Source organism: Argopecten irradians, chromosome 6 (genome assembly GCF_041381155.1).
Source record: "Argopecten irradians isolate NY chromosome 6, Ai_NY, whole genome shotgun sequence".
NCBI classification, from domain to species: domain Eukaryota; kingdom Metazoa; phylum Mollusca; class Bivalvia; order Pectinida; family Pectinidae; genus Argopecten; species Argopecten irradians.
Genome location: NC_091139.1, coordinates 6,571,000 through 6,592,547, shown reverse-complemented (window position 1 = coordinate 6,592,547; position 21,548 = coordinate 6,571,000). Strand labels below are relative to the sequence as shown.

General features: G+C 34.4%; 1 protein-coding gene across 1 annotated transcript in view; it reads right to left on the bottom strand.

The window, feature by feature from the left end:
- Positions 1-4,095: 4,095 nt before the first annotated feature.
- The window catches only part of LOC138326172 (cytosolic carboxypeptidase-like protein 5), a 48,070-nt gene continuing 30,617 nt past the window's right edge, over positions 4,096-21,548 (bottom strand). Inside the window, exons 10-15 of the mRNA XM_069272300.1 lie at positions 21,471-21,491; positions 18,211-18,286; positions 15,699-15,717; positions 13,437-13,592; positions 7,083-7,176; positions 4,096-6,091 (exon numbers count right to left, since the gene is read on the bottom strand). Of these exons, the coding sequence (XP_069128401.1) occupies positions 7,126-7,176; positions 13,437-13,592; positions 15,699-15,717; positions 18,211-18,286; positions 21,471-21,491 (323 nt within the window). The 3' untranslated portion in view covers positions 4,096-6,091; positions 7,083-7,125. The remainder of the gene's footprint in view (positions 6,092-7,082; positions 7,177-13,436; positions 13,593-15,698; positions 15,718-18,210; positions 18,287-21,470; positions 21,492-21,548) is intronic.

Genomic DNA, 21,548 nt, shown 5'->3' with positions numbered 1-21,548 from the left:
TATATTTTGTTTGTTTTTGTGTATTAGACTATAAAAGTTTTGACTGCCTTTGTGTACGCAGTCATTAGTCGGTATGTATGCTAAATAAGGAGACACACTGGTACCTAAAATACAAAATGGTTTATGTCTTTAAAACTATTAACAGAAGGCTAAAGATTTATATTCTGCACTTGATATTGCACACCTAATCTTGACTGTATTTATACTGTAAATTTGGAAATTTTAGTATTTTTTTCACTACAGCTTTTAAACTTGTTCACAGTGGTATGCTGGTTTTCGTGCTATAATTCCATTATGTAATGATTTGTGTAAAATTATCACTTTGATAGGTTAATGTTTTGATATATTTGCTACGATTTAAAACAAAATGAAAAGCAGAAGTTTCCACACTGCAAATATTTCTACTTTGCGGTATTAGACGGATGGCATCACAAGGGGATTACAATGTCTCTTACAGGATGCTACCCAAAATGGAACACTTTGAAAATATGTGATACAGAATTTTTAGTTGACCATCTAAAGTAACAATAACTGCCCTGAACAATAATTAAGGGACTGAATAGTAACTAATTTTTGTATGTAATTCTCTTTCTTGTTGTTCATTAACCTATTTAAACTTAACAAGAGGCCAAGAGGGCCTGTATCGCTCACCTGGTTTGTAATGCCTAGCAATGTTCTGAATACAGGTTCATTTTTTCTTTTCTGAAGGAATTTGAATATTTACCTCTAAATCCCCTATTGGGCCCCACTCTTTCTGCTCCAGGGGGTCAAAGCCAAAATTTGTACGAATTCTGTTAACACCAAGGATGTTTCTGGGCCACGTTTGGTTAAAATCCAAGCAGAACTATATGACTATTAGCGATTTATAGTATTTACCTCTATTTCCCCTATTGGGCCCTGTTCCTCCTGCCCCAAGGGGTTAGAGCCAAAATTTATACATGTTCCATTCCCCTTTCCCCCGAGGATGTTTGTGGCCAAATTTGGTTACAATCCATGCAGAACTCAAGGACAAGTAGCGATTTATAGGATTTACCTCTAATTCCCCTATTGGGCCCCGCCCCTCTTGCCCCCAGGGGGTCAAAGCCAAAATTTATACACATTCTCTTCCCCTTTCCACAAGGATGTTTGTGGCCAAATTTGGTTACAATCCATGCAGTACTCTAGGACAAGTAGTGATTTATATGGTTACCTCAAATTCCCCTATGGGGCCCCACCGCTCCTGGTTAAAATCCAAGCAGAACTATATGACTATTAGCGATTTATAGTATTTACCTCTATTTCCCCTATTGGGCCCTGTTCCTCCTGCCCCCAGGGGTTAGAGCCAAAATTTATACAAGTTCTGTTCCCCTTCCCAAAGGGATGTTTGTGGCCAAATTTGGTCACAATCCATGCAGAACTCTAGGACAAGTAGCGATTTATAGGATTTACCTCTATTTCCCCTATTGGGCCCCGCCCCTCTTGCCCCCAGGGGGTCAGAGCCAAAATTTATACAAGTTCTGTTCCTCTTCCCCCAAGGATGTTTGTGGCCAAATTTGGGTACAATCCATGCAGAACTCGGGACAAGTAGCGATTTAAAGGAAATGTTGACGGACGGACGCCACGCCATGACATAAGCTCACTGGCCCTGTGGGCCAGGTGAGCTAAAAATTATGAAATTGTGAATTACACCGCAAGTCGTTTTAAGATGATCCCTGTGACCTTGAATGAAAGTCAAGGTCTTTCATTTTGATGAAGGAGGCCCTTCATCTTTAATAGCATGTTGCAGCCCAATATCAGGTCCCTTATCTTTCGGTAAATTAATTCAATGATTGTCTGGACATTTATTAATCAAACCATATTTAGGTAACTCAAACCTGCCGAGCCACAGGACTGGAATGGAAAAATGAGAGGGGAGAAAAATAGAAAAGCTTTTTCTTTACATAGATCATTCTAGGGTGGGTGCCAAGATCACTCTAGGATATTGTGTGCTCTTAAAAGTGGGAGGAAACCGGAGTGCCCGGAGAAAACCCACGTGATCGGGTAGGTGACCCCTTTTCAAGTGTTTGCTGGGATCAAACCACTACACCACCTGGTCAAGTGTTATGTTGAAGACCACTTGGCATATGACGCTATTAGATTCTTGCCCAACCAAAATAAAGCAAAAAACACCAAATTTCACTTTATAATAATTTATTGTTCAGATCTTTACCACCTTGGGGGCAATATGGCTTACCAGCACACACAACATAAACAATCGACGAGGAGTAAATTTGTTCACAACTTGCACCAGACGAAAATAATCCACTTTTGCAACAGTTTGATTGCATTTTATAAAATTTGTATAAAAAAAAGTCCCCCCAATGTTTTTATCAAACTTACTGTGTTTCCATACTTAAAAGTGTAAAATAAGTCATTTGATCGATGCATGCAACAAAGTAAAGATCAATACGATTAAGCATGTACAACATGTACGCTGTACCCATACCTGTGCCAAAGTCATGCCCGTTCAACAAATACAATAACTAACCACTGATGAGTTGATGAAATTATTTTTAGACAAGAACATGCATCTAACATTGATGAAATTATTTTTAGACAAGAACATGCATCTAACAAGGTTAACACTACTGTAAGAGCGATTTGAGTAGTTCTAGACAAAAATTTCCTTACTACCGTACACTTGCAAGGGCCAGGGTTCCGCATACAAGACATCCGACCACAATGTGTAATGGCGGACAGTAAGCGATTTCACTACAGTGGCGCATCACAGAAAAACCAACTAATCCCATTAGAACTGGTTTTTTTCTGAAATAGACTGAATTGTCCCTTTAATAATAAACAAAACCAATACTGTGATAAAACTGCGTCATCAAAATATTTGTTTTCTGGTCAACTTCATTTCGGTGAATTAAGGTATTGTAAAATTGTATAGCAATTCAAAATGAAATATTGCATTATACATGTATAAAAAAAAATTTAACCTATTTACTGGAGTTGACTAATTTTCTCCCAATTTTAAATAAAAATGCCCAAATTTTCTGAACAACAATATAACAGTGAAATGTCGACACTTCTGCATTCACTGATTATTTGAATATCAGCTTGACACATACTGAAACCAGTATCTGATGTACCAAAACTCTAGACTACTTTTGAATAATATAGATTAAATCTATTTCTACTCTATGGAGATAAATGCTCAGTTTACTTTGTTCATGTATATCATTGATGGCAAGTTTACGAGATCAATAATGCTGTACATCTCTAAGTGTAAAGTAGAGGGACACACTTGTGTCTTCTTTAGCCAGATGTAAAGACGGACAAAATGGATGATAAATACAGCACCGCATTCATAGTTATACTTTTATCAAAATGTCAACAAATCTATTTTTCTATGTTTAACTAACATGATTTATCAATTTTAATTTTGCATAGTAACATCATAGCAATGCTTATTAACTAAATTGACAAGGCAAAATCTTTGATAAAACTCATTAACTATTTGAGGCCAGAATGGTACATGTACGTATTTATTTTTTTGCTAAATCTACTCTTTGGTATTTCTATGTTCTGGAATAAGTGCTACAGTATCCCACCCCAATACCAGTAAAAATATGAAAATTATAAACTGTTAAGTATATCTGCATTCTAATGCCAAATCATTACATACATACACTTGTTAAAAAAAAACCCACTATGATATTACACTATGATATTACATTTGTACATATAAAATAAAAAATGATATTTAATAATAAAATGTGTTCATACATGCAGACCTATATAATATTTTTTATAAATTCAAAGCACTAGGGCATCAAAATAAATAACAACACTAGTCATGTGACAAAATACATAGATATTTACAATATATCACAGTCAATTATATTTACCATGCTAAAACCTGGACGCTATATTTAGTTTTTACCCAAATATATGTGTGTTGTGTGACTGTTTGTTATAGTAAACAGATCAGGGGTGTAATATTTCTTTTAGATAAAAAGTGACTCTTGCATAATTTTTGCTTTAAATATTCAAATCTAGCACATGTAACAAGGACCATGTTGGTACATTTTAACAGAAAATCTGGTTAAAAATCAAAGAATTAAGACATTTTAATAGAAAATCTGGTTAAAAATCAAAGAATTAAGATCTAAAATGGAGTATGGCAGGAATACAAATTAATTATTTTACTACAGCTGCTGATGTTCCAATATTACTGATAATACAATGTACAATTTTTCATAATGGACTGGTCTAGTCTTTGATTTAGAAGAGCCTAAATGTGTTTTTAGGGGTGAAAGAATTTAATTCAATATTGATATGCTAATGACAGGTCATTTTTATCTCGAAACTAATGTTCACATATCAAACAACATTTATTTCATGACATCATTGATTAATGCTGATAATGGTACAATTAGAGTTCATGAAATTTTTGATAAATGCTGGTATTGGAAATTATGATTTGTCAAGATATAGGTACACTTTGTATTTGTATATTCAACAAAAATCTGTTGATGCATCAACCCTTCAAGCAGAGATGTGTGAAAACATTCAAATGGAGACACCTATACCACAAGAATTTCCTCCAATAATTATTGACACATACTATCTCTGGTTTCATATGTTTATATTCAGTGAAAAATATCAGGAAATAAACATATCGGTTTCTTTTTAGAAGAAACCTAACATGTACAGACATGTAAACGATAAGAATGAACGAGATTCTGAAATAGGCTAAACCTGTAGCGAGTAGCTAAAACAAAATACAGTATGCACAGAAAAGTTTGTACATTCAATGTAAAACTCAGAAATATACTAAAAATAAATAATAATTTAGGCCAGGTTACAGTAAAATCAGTCGTACATGCACTTCTAATGCTAAATCGTCAACATTTAAAAACAAATAATAATTAAGGTCAAATCAGTAAAAGTAAAGTCAGGCGTACATGTAATTGTGATGGTAAATCGTCGAAATTTAAAAATAAATAATGGTTTAGGTCAAGTTACCGTAAAATGAGTCGTATATGTACATCTGATGACAAATTTTCATCATTTAAATTAGACATATCAATGGAATGGTAACAAGTAGTCGGATTCTATAAACCAAATTATTATTGCGTGCAATTTATTTTCACGTATTTCACAGGCTATTAGCATTTGCGAAAATAAATTGCAGCAAAAAACTTCAACAGCAAGTACTGTGGAGCATTTTACCAGTAAATGCCAAAATAAATCGCCGCGAAAATGTTGGGTATGAATTATGAAATGAAGTCACCGCGAAAATAAGTTGGGTTACAGTATAAAAAGCATTATGATCTTGTTTGTCAGAACAGCCAGTCAGACATCCAAAGAAGCTAGGCTCAGTGTCTGGGACAAGGGGTGGGTGAAGGACTAGTCAGTTGAAAGGGAATTCAACCTTGAGATAGAAATAGAAAGGAAGATCTATAGATCTGGTAAAGAGGGGCACAAGTGGGTTCACATGGGGCGAATTTATCATTGATATCATGAATATGTAACCAATCAATCTAGGATACAAGGTCATGGTAAGTTCAGGCTAATTTGGACATCAGGTCGGACGATCGTAGACAAAAGGCCATTTTATCAAGATGCTGAAGGTTAGTCAGACAAGGACAAATGGCTTCAGTTGATTGCGGACCAAGGTCATTTGAGTCAAAGAGACAAGGTCAGTTGGTCATCAACACAAGGTCAGATGATTGCAGACAGAGGTCAGTCGATTCAAGGACATAAGACCAATCTTTCAATGACATTAGGTTAGGAAGTCAAGGTCATATGATCATGAAGTCAAGGTCATTTGATCATGTAGTCAAGGTCATTTGATAATGTGAAGTGCTTATTTACAGAATTGATGTTCAGTCTATCTAAACGTTAATATTTATATTCAGTCTATCTAAGCGTTGACATTTATATTAAGTCTATCTAAATGTTGATATTATATTCAGTCTATCTGAACGTTGATATTCCGCCTAACTAAACATCACTAGTCTATCCAGAACACGGTAAGTTTACTGGGAGCCTGGTGATGTCTCTGAGCCTTCGAGGACTGGGTCAGCCTTTTGTAATCGTACATCATTGGACTGGGTGTAGCCTAGAACAAAAGATACATATACTCATTATCACATCTAATATGTTCTTTACATAGATCTTATTTCTCTACATTTAACGACTTAAATTGAAAATTTTGCATTTTTGGAAAATCATTAAAAAAATTATATACTTCTAAAACTCTCAGTTACTGTATAACATCGATTATTATCCCTCACTTTCATTTTATTTTTGAATGTTCTTATTGGATTAAACTTGATCACATGACATTGACTAATTTAAATATTTCATCGGAATTGGAAGGCGAGGGAAATTACCCCATGGAAATAATCTCTGAGGGGAATAACCTGGGAAATAACCCCTGAAGGAAATAACCCTTTGGAAACTCTGCACGTGACTAGATGTTGACATCATTTACGACCTCAACCGACATTGGCAACGTTGTTGCTTATTTTATTACAGCCTGACAAATGAGTTTGTGTACCAGAGATTTTTTTTCTTTTAATTTCGTTTGGTATTGTAAAATAATTATGTCCCTATGTGTCGGGATACATCTAGAAAAGTCTCCCTGGCAAGAGTTATTTTCTCCCGGGCTTCATCCTCGATAAAACAACTCTTTCCAAGGAGACAATTCTAGATGTATCCCTCAACAGAGGGCCATAATTGTATATTATTTGTGATCACATTCTTTTGTGGTTTGGAGCTTTTGAAATCATTTCCAGAATATAAAAACTATCATTATACCTCTCTTTCATTTAGAATGTTCTGATTGGATTAAACTTGATCACATGACATTGAATAAGTTAGATATTTCCCCGGAATTGGAAGACGAGGGAAATAATCCCTGAGGGAAATAACCCCAGGGAAATAACCCTTGGAAGCCCCGCACATGACCGGAAATTGACCAACGATGACAACGCTGTTCCTAATTTTGTTCGGTATAATTGTCTCCCTGGAAAGGGTTATTTTCTCGAGGGCGAAGATCTGGAAAGAGTTATTTTCTCGAGGGCGTATAGTTATATATTTGAACTTACTCTTGCGGAGTTGAAGCGGCTTCGGTCATTCCCTGGTAGGTCCCTAAGGGTGATCGGAATGTCTGTGTTGTCGAGTAAATTGTTGTTGTGTCTGCTGTAAGAAAAGACACACATAGTTTAGAGGATATATTTTCTAACCTGAGGTTATTGCTGAACCAAAGCACAAAATAACAAACTTGAGAAAATCATAAAAGACAGAAAGAAAAAAATAAATGAAATAAAAAATCTGTCTTCATTTTACATTCAAATTGGACAGAATGGTTTGGAGGTTATATGCCCTGCAGTATACAACAGGGTCATAATAATTAACATTCAAGAACAACTTATTAACAACATTATTTACAGCAAATCTTAAATACAGAACTTCAAGGATAAAAATAACTTCACACATTAATGTATATAAGTGCATAAATATCATCTTGGACTGTCTAAAAAACAAAATGAATTTTTCACAATTCTAAAACAGGTCCTTTTTATTGATTTTTTTTTATGTTGTTGTTTACATAAACATGTATTAAATTACCATTAAAGATGCTCCACCACAAACAGAGCATAAACGATACTCATCATTTGAACAATAATTGGTGAATAATCCTGTATTCATGTATATATGTCTATTTTACACAAAAAATAGTTTAGAATAATTTAATGTGCTCTCAGTGCATGCACAATCAGTACTTCATTCTGTATAGAACATAGTGCCACAGAATTTTTTCCTGATGCAATTAATTACTTTAGATATTTGTATTTCGAACTAAAATTAGAAGCTCACACTTTTCAATGGTGGTAATTGTGTAAAATAAATATATTCTGCAACCGAAGAAAAATACTTAATCGTCTGCACCTGTTTTTGATAGAGAAAAAAATACCATTTGTCAGCGGTGGTGCATCTTCTAAAGTTAAAAGTTTTCCATCAGTGTGAATGTATCAAAAGGAGTGACATATTTGAAATTAGTTGAGAGTGGTATAATTGCAGATCTTTAAAAATACCATTATATAATGCTAGGCTATAAATTGTAAATGAAGTATGCTAAAAGATTATATGTTGTAATAGAAACAGAAATAAGCAAAGAAAGAATCCCCTCTGCCCTACTAAAAACCGTTCAAAAGTATCTAGGTATATGTTTATCTTAAAACTTCATTGAACTTTAAATCATAGTCATGTTAGGAAACTAGAAACCCATTCTCCGCACAAAGTTGCATAAACTTTCAATTTTTATTACAAAATTGTATTGAACTGTACTCAGTTGTCTTCAACTCAATAACCCCTGAAGACTCATTTGACATCTCCCAAAACTAAAGCTGGAACAGTTGATTATAAATTTCAGGGGTGATTGAGTTTATGTTTGATGTTGAAGTTTTGTTTGGTTAAGACAAGGAGGTCTATGGAAATGTTATATATCATACAAGGATAAGTCTGTACATTTTTCACATTTCTCATCAATTGATGTACCAAATATAATTAAAACAGAATTGTCTGTTGATTGGTACGGTTCTGCTTAGATTCAGACTGGATTAAAACACATGCACAGCAAAGAAAGTCACACATCATCTCAACCATACAATGTCACCAGTATTTCACACTGACAGAGTTGTAGATCACAGACCTAACACACATCCTTAAATAGAATCAGACGGCAATGCTCATGTGATAACATCCACATCACTCACAATTTTCATTGTGTGACTAAGATTAGAATTTCACATTTTCTGGATTGTTTTATCAAATTAACTTAATGGTTTTCTAGAGCATTATGTCCCCAGACTTAATACCAAGTAAAACTTTCTTTAATTGTCCTTGAAAGTTCAATTTCATCGCTAAATATTTTGCAGATTGTTGACTTTACAGCTACTTCACTTGACCCCTTGAATATATGATTTCCATCATCTGACACCGGACTTGCTTGCCTGCTCAAAACACTAGACTTATCTTTATCCCAAATATATATATAACCTTGGTGCATTTAGCTCTTAAGATATATGCTATATAGTCCCTAAAACAGCCACCCAATCTTGGCAGTTTTAACACTAGATTCTATAAGTCTATTCCATACTATATTTCCCTTGACCCCCTAGACACTAGATTCTATAAGTCTATTCAATACTATATTTCCCTTGACCCCCTAGACACTAGATTCTATTAGTGTATTCTAAACTATATTACCCTTGACCCCCTAAACACTAGATTCTATAAGTCTATTCCATACTATATTTCCCTTGACCCCCTAGACACTAGATTCTATTAGTCTATTCGATACTATATTTCCCTTGACCCCCTAGACACTAGATTCTATTAGTCTATTCAATACTATATTTCCCTTGACCCCCTAGACACTAGATTCTATTAGTCTATTCAATACTATATTTCCCTTGACCCCCTAGACACTAGATTCTATTAGTCTATTCAATACTATATTTCCCTTGACCTCCTAGACACTAGATTCTATTAGTGTATTCCATACTACATTTCCCTTGACCCCGTAGATACTCGATTCTATTAGTGTTTTCCATACTATATTTCCCTTGACCTCCTAGACACTAGATTCTATTAGTCTATTCCATACATTATTTCCCTTGACCCCCTAGACACAAGATTCTATTAGTCTATTCCATACTATATTACCCTTGACTCCCTAAACACTAGATTCTATTAGTCTATTCAATACTATATTTCCCTTGACCCACTAGACACTAGATTCCATTAGTCTATTCCATACATTATTTCCCTTGACCCCCTAGACACAAGATTCTATTAGTCTATTCCATACTATATTACCCTTGACTCCCTAAACACAAGATTCTTTAAGTCTATTCAATACTATATTTCCCTTGACCCCCTAGACACTAGATTATATTAGTCTATTCCATACTATATTTCCCTTGACCCCCTAGACACTAGATTCTATAAGTCTATTCCATACTATATTTCCCTTGACTCCCTAAACACTAGATTCTTTAAGTCTATTCCATACTATATTTCCCTTGACCCCCTAGACACTAGATTCTATATGTCTATTCAATACTATATTTCCCTTGACCCCTAGACACTTGTTTCTATTAGTATTCAATAATATATTTCCCTTGACCTCCTAGACACTAGATTATATTATTCTAACCGATACTATATTTCCCTTGACCCCGTAGACACTAGATTCTATATGTCTATCCAATACTATATTTCCCTTGACCCCCTAGACACTAGATTCTATTAGTCTATTCCATACTATATTTCCCTTGACCCCCTAAAAACTAGATTCTATAAGTCTATTCCATACTATATTTCCCTTGACCCCGTAGACACAAGATTCTATTAGTGTATTCCATACTATATTTCCCTTGATCCCCTAGAAACTAGATTCTATTAGTGTATTCCATACTATATTTCCCTTGATCCCCTAGAAGCTAGATTCTATTAGTCTATTCCATACTATATTTCCCTTGACCCCGTAGACACTAGATTCTATTAGTGTATTCCATACTATATTTCCCTTGACCCCCTAGAAACTAGATTCTATTAGTGTATTCCATACTATATTACCCTTGACCCCCTAGACACTAGATTCTATTAGTCTATTCAATACTATATTTCCCTTGACCCCCTAGACACTAGATTCTATTAGTGTATTCAATACTATATTTCCCTTGACCTCCTAGACACTAGATTCTATAAGTCTATTCCATACTATATTTCCCTTGACCCCCTAGACACTAGATTCTATTAGTGTATTCGATACTATATTTCCCTTGACCCCCTAGACACTAGATTCTATTAGTCTATTCAATACTATATTTCCCTTGACCCCCTAGACACTAGATTCTATTAGTCTATTCAATACTATATTTCCCTTGACCCCCTAGACACTAGATTCTATTAGTGTATTCAATACTATATTTCCCTTGACCCCCTAGACACTAGATTCTATTAGTATTCCATACTATATTTCCCTTGACCCCCTAGACACTAGATTATACTATATTTCCCTTGACCCCTAGACACTTGTTTCTATGAGTATTCAATAATATATTTCCCTTGACCTCCTAGACACTAGATTCTATTAGTATTCAATAATATATTTCCCTTGACCTCCTAGACACTAGATTCTATTTGTATTCAATAATATATTTCACTTGACCCCCTAGACACTAGATTATATAAGTCTATCCAATACTATATTTCCCTTGACTCCCTAAACACTAGATTCTTTAAGTCTATTCCATACTATATTTCCCTTGACCCCTAGACACTTGTTTCTATTAGTATTCAATAATATATTTCCCTTGACCTCCTAGACACTAGATTCTATTTGTATTCAATAATATATTTCCCTTGACCCCATAGACACTAGATTCTATATGTCTATTCAATACTATATTTCCCTTGACCCCTAGACACTTGTTTCTATTAGTATTCAATAATATATTTCCCTTGACCTCCTAGACACTAGATTATATTATTCTAACCGATACTATATTTCCCTTGACCCCGTAGACACTAGATTCTATATGTCTATCCAATACTATATTTCCCTTGACCCCCTAGACACTAGATTCTATTAGTCTATTCCATACTATATTTCCCTTGACCCCCTAAAAACTAGATTCTATAAGTCTATTCCATACTATATTTCCCTTGACCCCGTAGACACAAGATTCTTTTAGTGTATTCCATACTATATTTCCCTTGATCCCCTAGAAACTAGATTCTATTAGTGTATTCCATACTATATTTCCCTTGATCCCCTAGAAACTAGATTCTATTAGTCTATTCCATACTATATTTCCCTTGACCCCGTAGACACTAGATTCTATTAGTGTATTCCATACTATATTTCCCTTGACCCCCTAGAAACTAGATTCTATTAGTGTATTCCATACTATATTACCCTTGACCCCATAGACACTAGATTCTATTGGTCTAACCGATACTATATTTCCCTTGACCCCCTAGACACTAGATTCTATTAGTGTATTCAATACTATATTTCCCTTGACCTCCTAGACACTAGATTCTATAAGTCTATTCCATACTATATTTCCCTTGACCCCCTAGACACTAGATTATATTAGTCTATTCCATACTTTATTTCCCTTGACCCCCTAGACACTAGATTCTATTAGTCTATTCCATACTTTATTTCCCTTGACCCCCTAGACACTAGATTCTATTGCTCTATTCAATACTATATTTCCCTTGACCCCGTAGAAACTAGATTCTATTGGTCTATTCAATACTATATTTCCCTTGACCCCCTAGACACTAGATTCTATTAGTATTCCATACTATATTTCCCTTGACCCCCTAGACACTAGATTATACACTATTATTTCCTTGACCCCTAGACACTTGTTTCTATGAGTATTCAATAATATATTTCCCTTGACCTCCTAGACACTAGATTCTATTAGTATTCAATAATATATTTCACTTGACCCCCTAGACACTAGATTATATTATTCTAACCGATACTATATTTCCCTTGACCCCCTAGACACTAGATTATATACTATATTTCCGTTGACCCCCTAGACAATAGATTATATTAGTATTCAATACTATATTTCCCTTGACCCCCTAGACACTAGATTATACTATATTTCCCTTGACCCCTAGACACTTGTTTCTATTAGTATTCAATAATATATTTCCCTTGACCTCCTAGACACTAGATTCTATTTGTATTCAATAATATATTTCACTTGACCCCCTAGACACTAGATTATATAAGTCTATCCAATACTATATTTCCCTTGACCCCCTAGACACTAGATTCTATTAGTCTAACCGATACTATATTTCCCTTGACCCCCTAGACACTAGATTCTATTAGTCTATTCAATACTATATTTCCCTTGACCCCCTAGACACTAGATTCTATTAGTCTATTCGATACTATATTTCCCTTGACCCCCTAGACACTAGATTCTATTAGTCTAACCGATTACCCTTGACCCCCTAGACACTAGATTCTATTAGCCCTTGCCCTAGTAACACCAGAATTCCATTGACCCATTCAGACTTCCTAATACTAGACTTAATTTGCACCTTCCTACACAAGAATTCCTTGTTCTGTTTTATTGAGCTAATTAGCCAGGTAATATCACAAGTAATGTTTGGTGAGCACACATGGTAGTGTCTGCTAGTATCCGAACCAACATGCATACAAAGCCACACCAACTGATGAATGAGTTTTGATGAAGACATTCTGATGGAATCTTGTCATGTTTTGTCATGATTCTTGGCGTCTGGCATTAGAGTCAATGATAATGTCATGCACAAATCCAAGTTCAGCACGTCATCGAAGCCAGACAGCCGCTTCTGTTAAATCTGTTAAGTGATGGCAGCAGAAATCTTACACTCGACTTTTGAGCTGGTGCTTTTGAAAATTGTTTCATAAGTATAGCAGTCTTTTTCTCATCCCCACGAACTTCAAACACTCCGAGACATCGTGAAGTAGCATTCTGCTGCGACGAAGCCACTCGCAATGGCTTCTGGGTACCTGACTGAGCATTCTGTTCAATATAAAAATACTTGCTGGGTATAGCTTTTGAAACTTAATCAGATGTGTTGAGGGCAGCATGTCAACTTCACATAAGTTAATTATGGGTCTAAAAAAATTCTGTAGTGACTGCTGACATACACAAACCTACACAACTTTTCTACTTTGATTTTCTCCCTTTTGCAATTATATATAGATTTACATTTTCAGCATCTAAATATTCTGTATTTTCACATTACAGAGTTATCTGCCCATGTGTGTAGGTATTGATTGTGATGAAATTATTTTGAGAGCGAAACGTCATATTTTTCCTGTAAAATTGACATTTTTACTCGTGAAATAATGACATTACAATGGATACCTACAAGGGCAGATAACTCTGTAATATTCAAAAACAGAATATGCAATTAATCTATACTCCAGTAATGGAAAAAACTACATAAATCATGTTATCTCTATTTACCAATCATCAGACAATACTAGAGAGAAATTTGTTGTAAATGCATAGAATGACAGATTCTGCAATATTCAAGCACACATACTCAAAGAAGGACATGTGCATCAAAAGCCAACTTTTGATTTAGAGTAAATACTGTGTTATACAAATATGTGTTAATTTATTATAAATTATTCTAAATATAGGTATGTACATGATGAATCCACACATAAGCATTGTGCTGGACTAGAAAATAAAATTTATATATATACAGGTATATAAAACCCATGCATATGTACATATGTATATCTATAAATCTAAATTAAATCGAAACAAAACAAAGGAAAATTCTTACAATTGATCTTTTCCCAATAGGAGGAAGACTCTAATAAAACAAACACATTTCATTGCAGAAACACAATAGAAATTATACGACAATTGATTAAAAATCACTCTAAAAATTAGATTTTTAATAAATAACAATACACATATTTGGATAAAAGATATTAATATTAATATCTGGAATGTTATTCACTACTAAATGTCATTCCTTGGATATCAGTAAATTAAACAAGTGTTAGAAACCCATGGACCCAAAAAGCTCACCCACAATTATATGGCGGTAAATTAATACTGTCTGTCAGAAATATCATTAACAAGGTCATGGCTAAAACCTATACAGATGAACTTTAGTGTTGTATCTTTTATATTTACTTGTGAGATGAGTATATACAGATTACCCAGAGAAAAATCACCAAGCTACAGTCAGTGGTTTTCAACAGGCACAAGTGAGTTTCAATTCGCGAACCAAAGGTGGAAGGCTATAGGTAGAATGTGTGACACCTTGTGCACTTGGGCACCGCAGTCCATAAATAATGAACACCTAATACCAGGAGCAGATAACTCCGCTATTACCAGGGGCAGATAACTCTAGTACGTCAGCTATATCCTGATGACTTTTTAGACTTTTTAACAAATAGGTCGAGTGCAAACCAAGACTGGTCTAATGTCTATCAAGCTTTGAAAGAGAATTATTGGATGGGCGACGGTTGTTGAGCAATGGCACAAGGCCAACAGCTAGTCTTTTAAATAGACCAGGCACAGGAGCAAAAAAAAAAAAAATCAAAAACCAAAAAAAAAAGTCACTTGAATAAAATTTCACATCTTTGCACAAAAAAGCAAGAGAATAAGCATTGTTGTACACCAGTAAAATGAAAACCAATCCTGTGAGAGGAAAACTCGCCACATGGTTACAAAATATAATGGTGATCCATGCATATATGTTCCTTATATGTATTATACACATATCCCATACATAAGGAACTGTTCATGCAAGACAGCATTGTACAACAGTTTCAGTGATTTCACTTCATAGATTCTTATGTAAGTTAATCATGACATAAAAGCCCTGTCGGTCCAAAAACATTGTGATTTCTCTTAACAACAAAAATATCATTTCCAACAAATTGAACTCATATCATTGTAAATTTTATTCAATTTTTTTTATTTAAAATTTCTGGGACAATGTCAATGTCCTGCATTAATCTCAAAAACACGATTCCCGTAAAAATATGTAGGGTATGTGAAATACTAGGTATGGTTTGATACTGACATCAGGACCCAGCATGAAATCAGAAAGTGTTGTACTTAAGAAGCCTGGTGCATACAGCCGAGGTTACCTACCATAGTCAGCGATATGATCCTGTCACAAGACAATAACATGTGATTACATTGTGATGCGAGGATAAATACACGGTACATTTGATGGTAAATAACCGACATCGGAGGATGTCCCCTTCATATCAACATCTTAAAGAGGGAAGGCTGACTTTCCCACTACAAGCTCTATAATTCCCTCTTTGCATACTACAGAGTTAGCTCCCTTGCAGGAAGGAAATCATTGTGACGTCATTATTTCTACGAAAGGTATGACGTTATGCTCGCAAACACATGACGTCACAATCAATACCTACGGTACGGTATACATAAAGGCAGATAACTCTGTAATATACACAATAAATCAATCATACGTTTGTACTACCATAAAACACAGCTCATACACTAAAATTTGGTACTCCTATTAAAAAAGTGCATACACCAAACTTAATTATAGTCATGAAGCCATATATATAGGTACCATGTTGATTATGATAGCTCGGTTGTAACCAATTTCTGATTTGATATCAAAACATATTTTACTAACTGGCTATTACAAAACTATGTACAGATAATTGTAAATCATTTCAACATTGCACATCCCATTCTATTCCATCCTCAAAACAGCATTACAAGTTTTATTCCGTCTTGCATATTACAGTTATCTCCCTTGCTGGGAAGGTATCGCATTGTGATGTTATCATTTTGTGAACAAAATTATGTCATTTTCTCTGAAAAATATTTTACTGAGTATGTTAAATTCACGAATACATGTCACAATTAATCAATCTATCCACAAGGGCAGATAACTCTTTAATATGCAGAGACAGAATATACTAGGTAGCGCTCTTCTGCATAACTGAATATTAGTTCATAAATCAGAACTTGATGAAAACTCATTATTGAGCATGAATATTGGTTGTATCTTGGTGAAAGGTATACAGTAGTGTATACCCTTGTAATAATCTTGCATAGAATTCACAGCAATCAAATCCAAGAAAAACAAACTCATGTGTATTAACCTATTCACCCCTGAAGACGCATTTAGATTCTTCTAGTTCAAAGGCTGGATCAGTCCATTTTGGAATTTCAGGGATGAATTGGTTAAACCAATTTTTAGGGAGACAAATGAACAGCAGTGTCATAGCTTGGGTGAATTCTGAACCAGAAAAGAAACACACTTGTTCAAGACAACGCAAACAGAAACAGACTTGTATACAGCAGCAACTTGTGAACAACAAAAATGTGATAACACTATTCAACATCAGTTTGAAAGATTTGTATGATAGGAGCCTGTACCTAAGAAAATTACTGAATAATATGATTCATTCACCCCTGAAAGTTCATAATGAACTCTTCCAGGCTTTGTATTAGAAGAGTTCAAATGTGTCTTCAGGGATGAATGAGTTAATAACTGATATTAAGCCAAACCTACTGCTATATTGTATTAACTTTCTTATGAGATAAGATTTACAATTAGCATTGGGATATCTAAACTAGCTGTACAGTTAGCAATGGAATATCTAAACTAGCTGTACGATTAGCAATGGGATATCTAAACTAGCTGTACAGTTAGCAATGGAATATCTAAACTAGCTGTACGATTAGCAATGGGATATCTAAACTAGCTGTACGATTAGCTATGGGATATCTAAACTAGTTTTAAGATTAGAAATGGGATATCTAAACTAGCTGTACGATATGCATTGAGATATCTAAACTAGCTGTACAATATGCATTGAGATATCTAAACTAGCTATACTGTTAGCATTGGGATATATAGGGGTAAACTAGTTTTACAGTTAGCATTGAGGTATATAAACTAGCTGTATGATTAGCAATGGGATATCTAAACTAGCTGTACAGAATGATTATTTCTAGAAATATTCAGTGTATGCAATGGGAACAGCACAGATCGTACAAATGATACATCAAGGAACAGAAGTTACCTCCCCTTGATGGTGTGGATATATGTAATATTAATGGAGAATTACTGCTTTACAAATGTGTTATAAGGTGGCTTATTAATTGATATAATAGAGATTGGGCAGTAGACATTGTCTATTTAATCCCTCTCTACCCTAACATCTTTCTATGGCACATATTGCTCCCATCACAGCCTCCACGGTCATAAGTTTGGATTGTTTAGCAAGCAGATGGCAGAAAGCCTTTTTTTTTAATTTGGTTTTGATTAAATGTAGAATAGATATAACAAGATCTCACATAACATTGTCACATAAACATATATAGGTTGGTTTGGCAGATTAGCCGATTAACTAATTGACCCCTAAAATTTCATAATGGACTGGCCTAGTCTTTAATTTAGAAAAGCCTAAATGTGTCTACAGGGGTGAATGGGTCTATGGATTTGATTCATTTATACAAGAATTACTGAATGAGGGATCAATCAGGATTAGCGAATACATCCTTAAGGTGTTGATTATTATCTACAATATGGTAACTACTGACAGACAAGGGGAGGTAACTTTGATACAGGAGTTCCGTGTCCAGTAACACGTCAGGCTCTAGAAGGTGTTACCTTGGCGACACTTTCATGTTGGCTGCATCCAGAGTGCTGCCATTTCCACCACCAGCACTATTTAAACCGAAGTCCACTGTATGTGCAAAAAGATGCAACTTATTAAAATCAAAACCAACAGTCTGTGCTTTAGAATCAAACGACTGCAGGTGATCAAAAAAGTACAAAATAAGTTTTTTTAAATAACTGAAAAAATCTCCACTGCTGTGACAGTTTCAAGACTATAATTCAATTTGCATAAACATTTATTCCTTCTAAAATTTGATATAATCATTTTTCTCAAATCTCCCGATTCGAGAGTCTCTTCTTCAATTCCAACTTCGTTTAGTAAGGTTTTGAATGAATTAAGCATTATTGTTAGAATACATATATTATAATAAACTTCATTGTAGCAAATTTCAGTCATCATCATAGCATAGTCAATGAAATGTTCAGATATATGTTGAATAAAAATCATATTGAATTTACTATGAATTGTTTTTAAAATGTAAAATTAAAAAAAAAAAATCCACAAATAAATTATGAAGAAAAAAAATAACGCTGAACATCAGCATACTTTCATTAACAAATTCCCTCAACAAACAAAAAAGCAAAACTAAAAACTACATTGTTGGGTATTATTTTTCACTACATTCATACAAAAATCCAACATCCTGGCATAGCTACTGCAGATCAGTAAATAAGCCATCCTCCAAACTACACAACAAATGCACTAAATTATTAATACAAACAAAAATATTAAACGTCAAAATCACAGAAAAAAAATGCTTGTGATATTACAAAACACAACCTGCATTATAACTCATGAGAAAAAAATTAACACAAAATCACAATAAACAAAACTCTGTTATTGTTTTTATACACTTAAATTACAAACAATGTTCCTTGTTCGTTCTTATGACACTCTCACATTTTAGGAAATGTATTAATGACTTTACTAATCTATAGTGGTCAGTCTCTGGTGCAGTATTGTCATTAACTCATTCACCCCTGAAAATTCATAATGGACTATTCCAACATTTGAATTGGAAAAGTTCAAATGTGTCTTAAGGGGTGAATGAGTTCATATACAGTAACACTATGTAAATGTCATATTTCTCATATATATATACATGTGTTCCTGTGTCAGGTAGGCTTGTCCAGGGAAATAAACTTGTGCATCATACTAGTTTATTAGAGAAAGCCGAATTGACATTTCACAATTGTAACATGATATTTGATACATGGTAAAAATGGTGTCTTAAATGGCCAAACCAGGAAGAAGAAAGTATACATGTTCAGCAAATACATTCAAGTTCCTATTTTACATCATAGAGATATACTCTTTCTTATGAAGGAGAAGGATAAGTTCCACCCTCAAAAGACAACTAGAACTATCGCCAGAGTGGATAACTAACAACCCCCACTGTACCAGTTTAGTATAACTCCATTAATAAGGGACATTATAGAACCCTATATAGTTTACTCAACTCCCCTTTATGTAAGGGTTATGTGTACCAAATTTTATCTAAATCTGTTAAGTAGTTCAGGGAGAAGTTCGCCAGACAAAGTTGTGTCTACAGACGGACAGACAGATGGACAACCCAGTTCCAGTAGAGTGTTAGGTTTTACACCTCACAAGGAATAAATTGTATATCCCTACCTAGCAATAAAGAGTTATCCTCAATCTCCAAGGATTACGATCACACACACTGTTTTCTAGGATTATGATTGCACACAGTTTTCTTGGATTACGATCGCACACACAGTTTTCTTGGATTACGATCACACACACACAGTTTTCTAGGATTACGATCACACACACTGTTTTCTAGGATTACATCACACACAGTTTTCTGGATTACATCACACACACAGTTTTCTAGGATTACGATCACACAGTTTTCTAGATACACATATACTTCAGGCATACCAGGTATGTGATTGTAAATTGAGGATGACGAAGAGTCTAACCAGAATAGCTGAGATCCTTTGACACACCAGCTGCTGTAGGCCTGTGAGTTGTACTTGGTTCAGCAAAAAAGTATACATAGAGTATGGTAAGGCCTATAGATCTACAAGATGTAACCTTCATTGCTAAAAAGCTGTGCACCCTACTCAATCGATGAGAATGCGTGTAATTTAATTGTATCACTTTTACAATACAGCCAAATCTAATACAGTATTGCCAAAATCCAAGAAATCAATACAAGCAACTAGCAATATTTTGTATATAAGCTTCGCAATTTCACCATCAACTTATTTTGAATTGAAGGGGTTTTCAAGAAATAGGATCTCAAGATAATGAACTTGACTCAAAGTGCAATTAAAATGAGGCCTTCCTAGAAAGCGTTGTAAGAAAGACACACAAGGTATTAGTAGTTTTTTAAACAAGATTGCAAATAATTAATAAGATTTTCTTATCAAAAGCACTACCATGAATTTCTGTATATAGATAATTAGATCTACAAAAGAGATTTGCTGGACAGCAGAAGGCTTGACCAGTGGTGGTCATCATAACTTGGACACAAGAATTGAGATATCTTATATCAATGGAACAGACTAAGGTTCACAATTAATATAGCTAAGTAATTTGTGACTGAGAAACATAATATAGTACAACAATGTTTCTCTAATGTGCCAATGCATATTTGCAGTATGTGTCTATAATAACCATATATGCAGTATATTCTGGTATTCTCTAACAACCATATTATGTGCGATGTTTTCAGGTTTTCCTAGCTACCATTCTATATGCGATCTATTAAGCTTTTCCTTAGCAACCATACTATGCATAATAGATTTAGCTTTTCCCTAGCAACCACTCTACATATGCAATAGATTGAGTTTCCCCTAGCAACCGCAAATTTGATCTCTGTGAAGCTTGTAAGTGCCTCAATATAAGAATGGTAGAAAATTGAAATCAAAATAAATTTTTCATAATATTTGTTCTGTTCATAACTTTGTTCGGTTCTGATTGAAAACTTATCTGATTACACAAGCTCATAGACCCAGGTTAGTTAAAAAGGTTCAACCCAAATATAATTACGAAATTTGCTTTATTACTATATTACCAAGGATATATCTATAATAGTTTCCCATAGCACTATCTATCCTAGAGACATGGTATATCTGGTTATGTGGTTAATATCTACAGAAACAACTACCAAACATATAGCTGACACTATGGTAACCGTTATTTGGTAAGCCAAGCACCTGTTGATGTTAGCATGGCCAACTTTACATAGCATTAACTACAGTGACTTATAGTCTGTACTTGCCTGCTGCAAGCCCTAACATAACTGAAAGTAAATAATACAACACTCGTGTTTGAGAACTTACGTGGTTAATTATGCCAT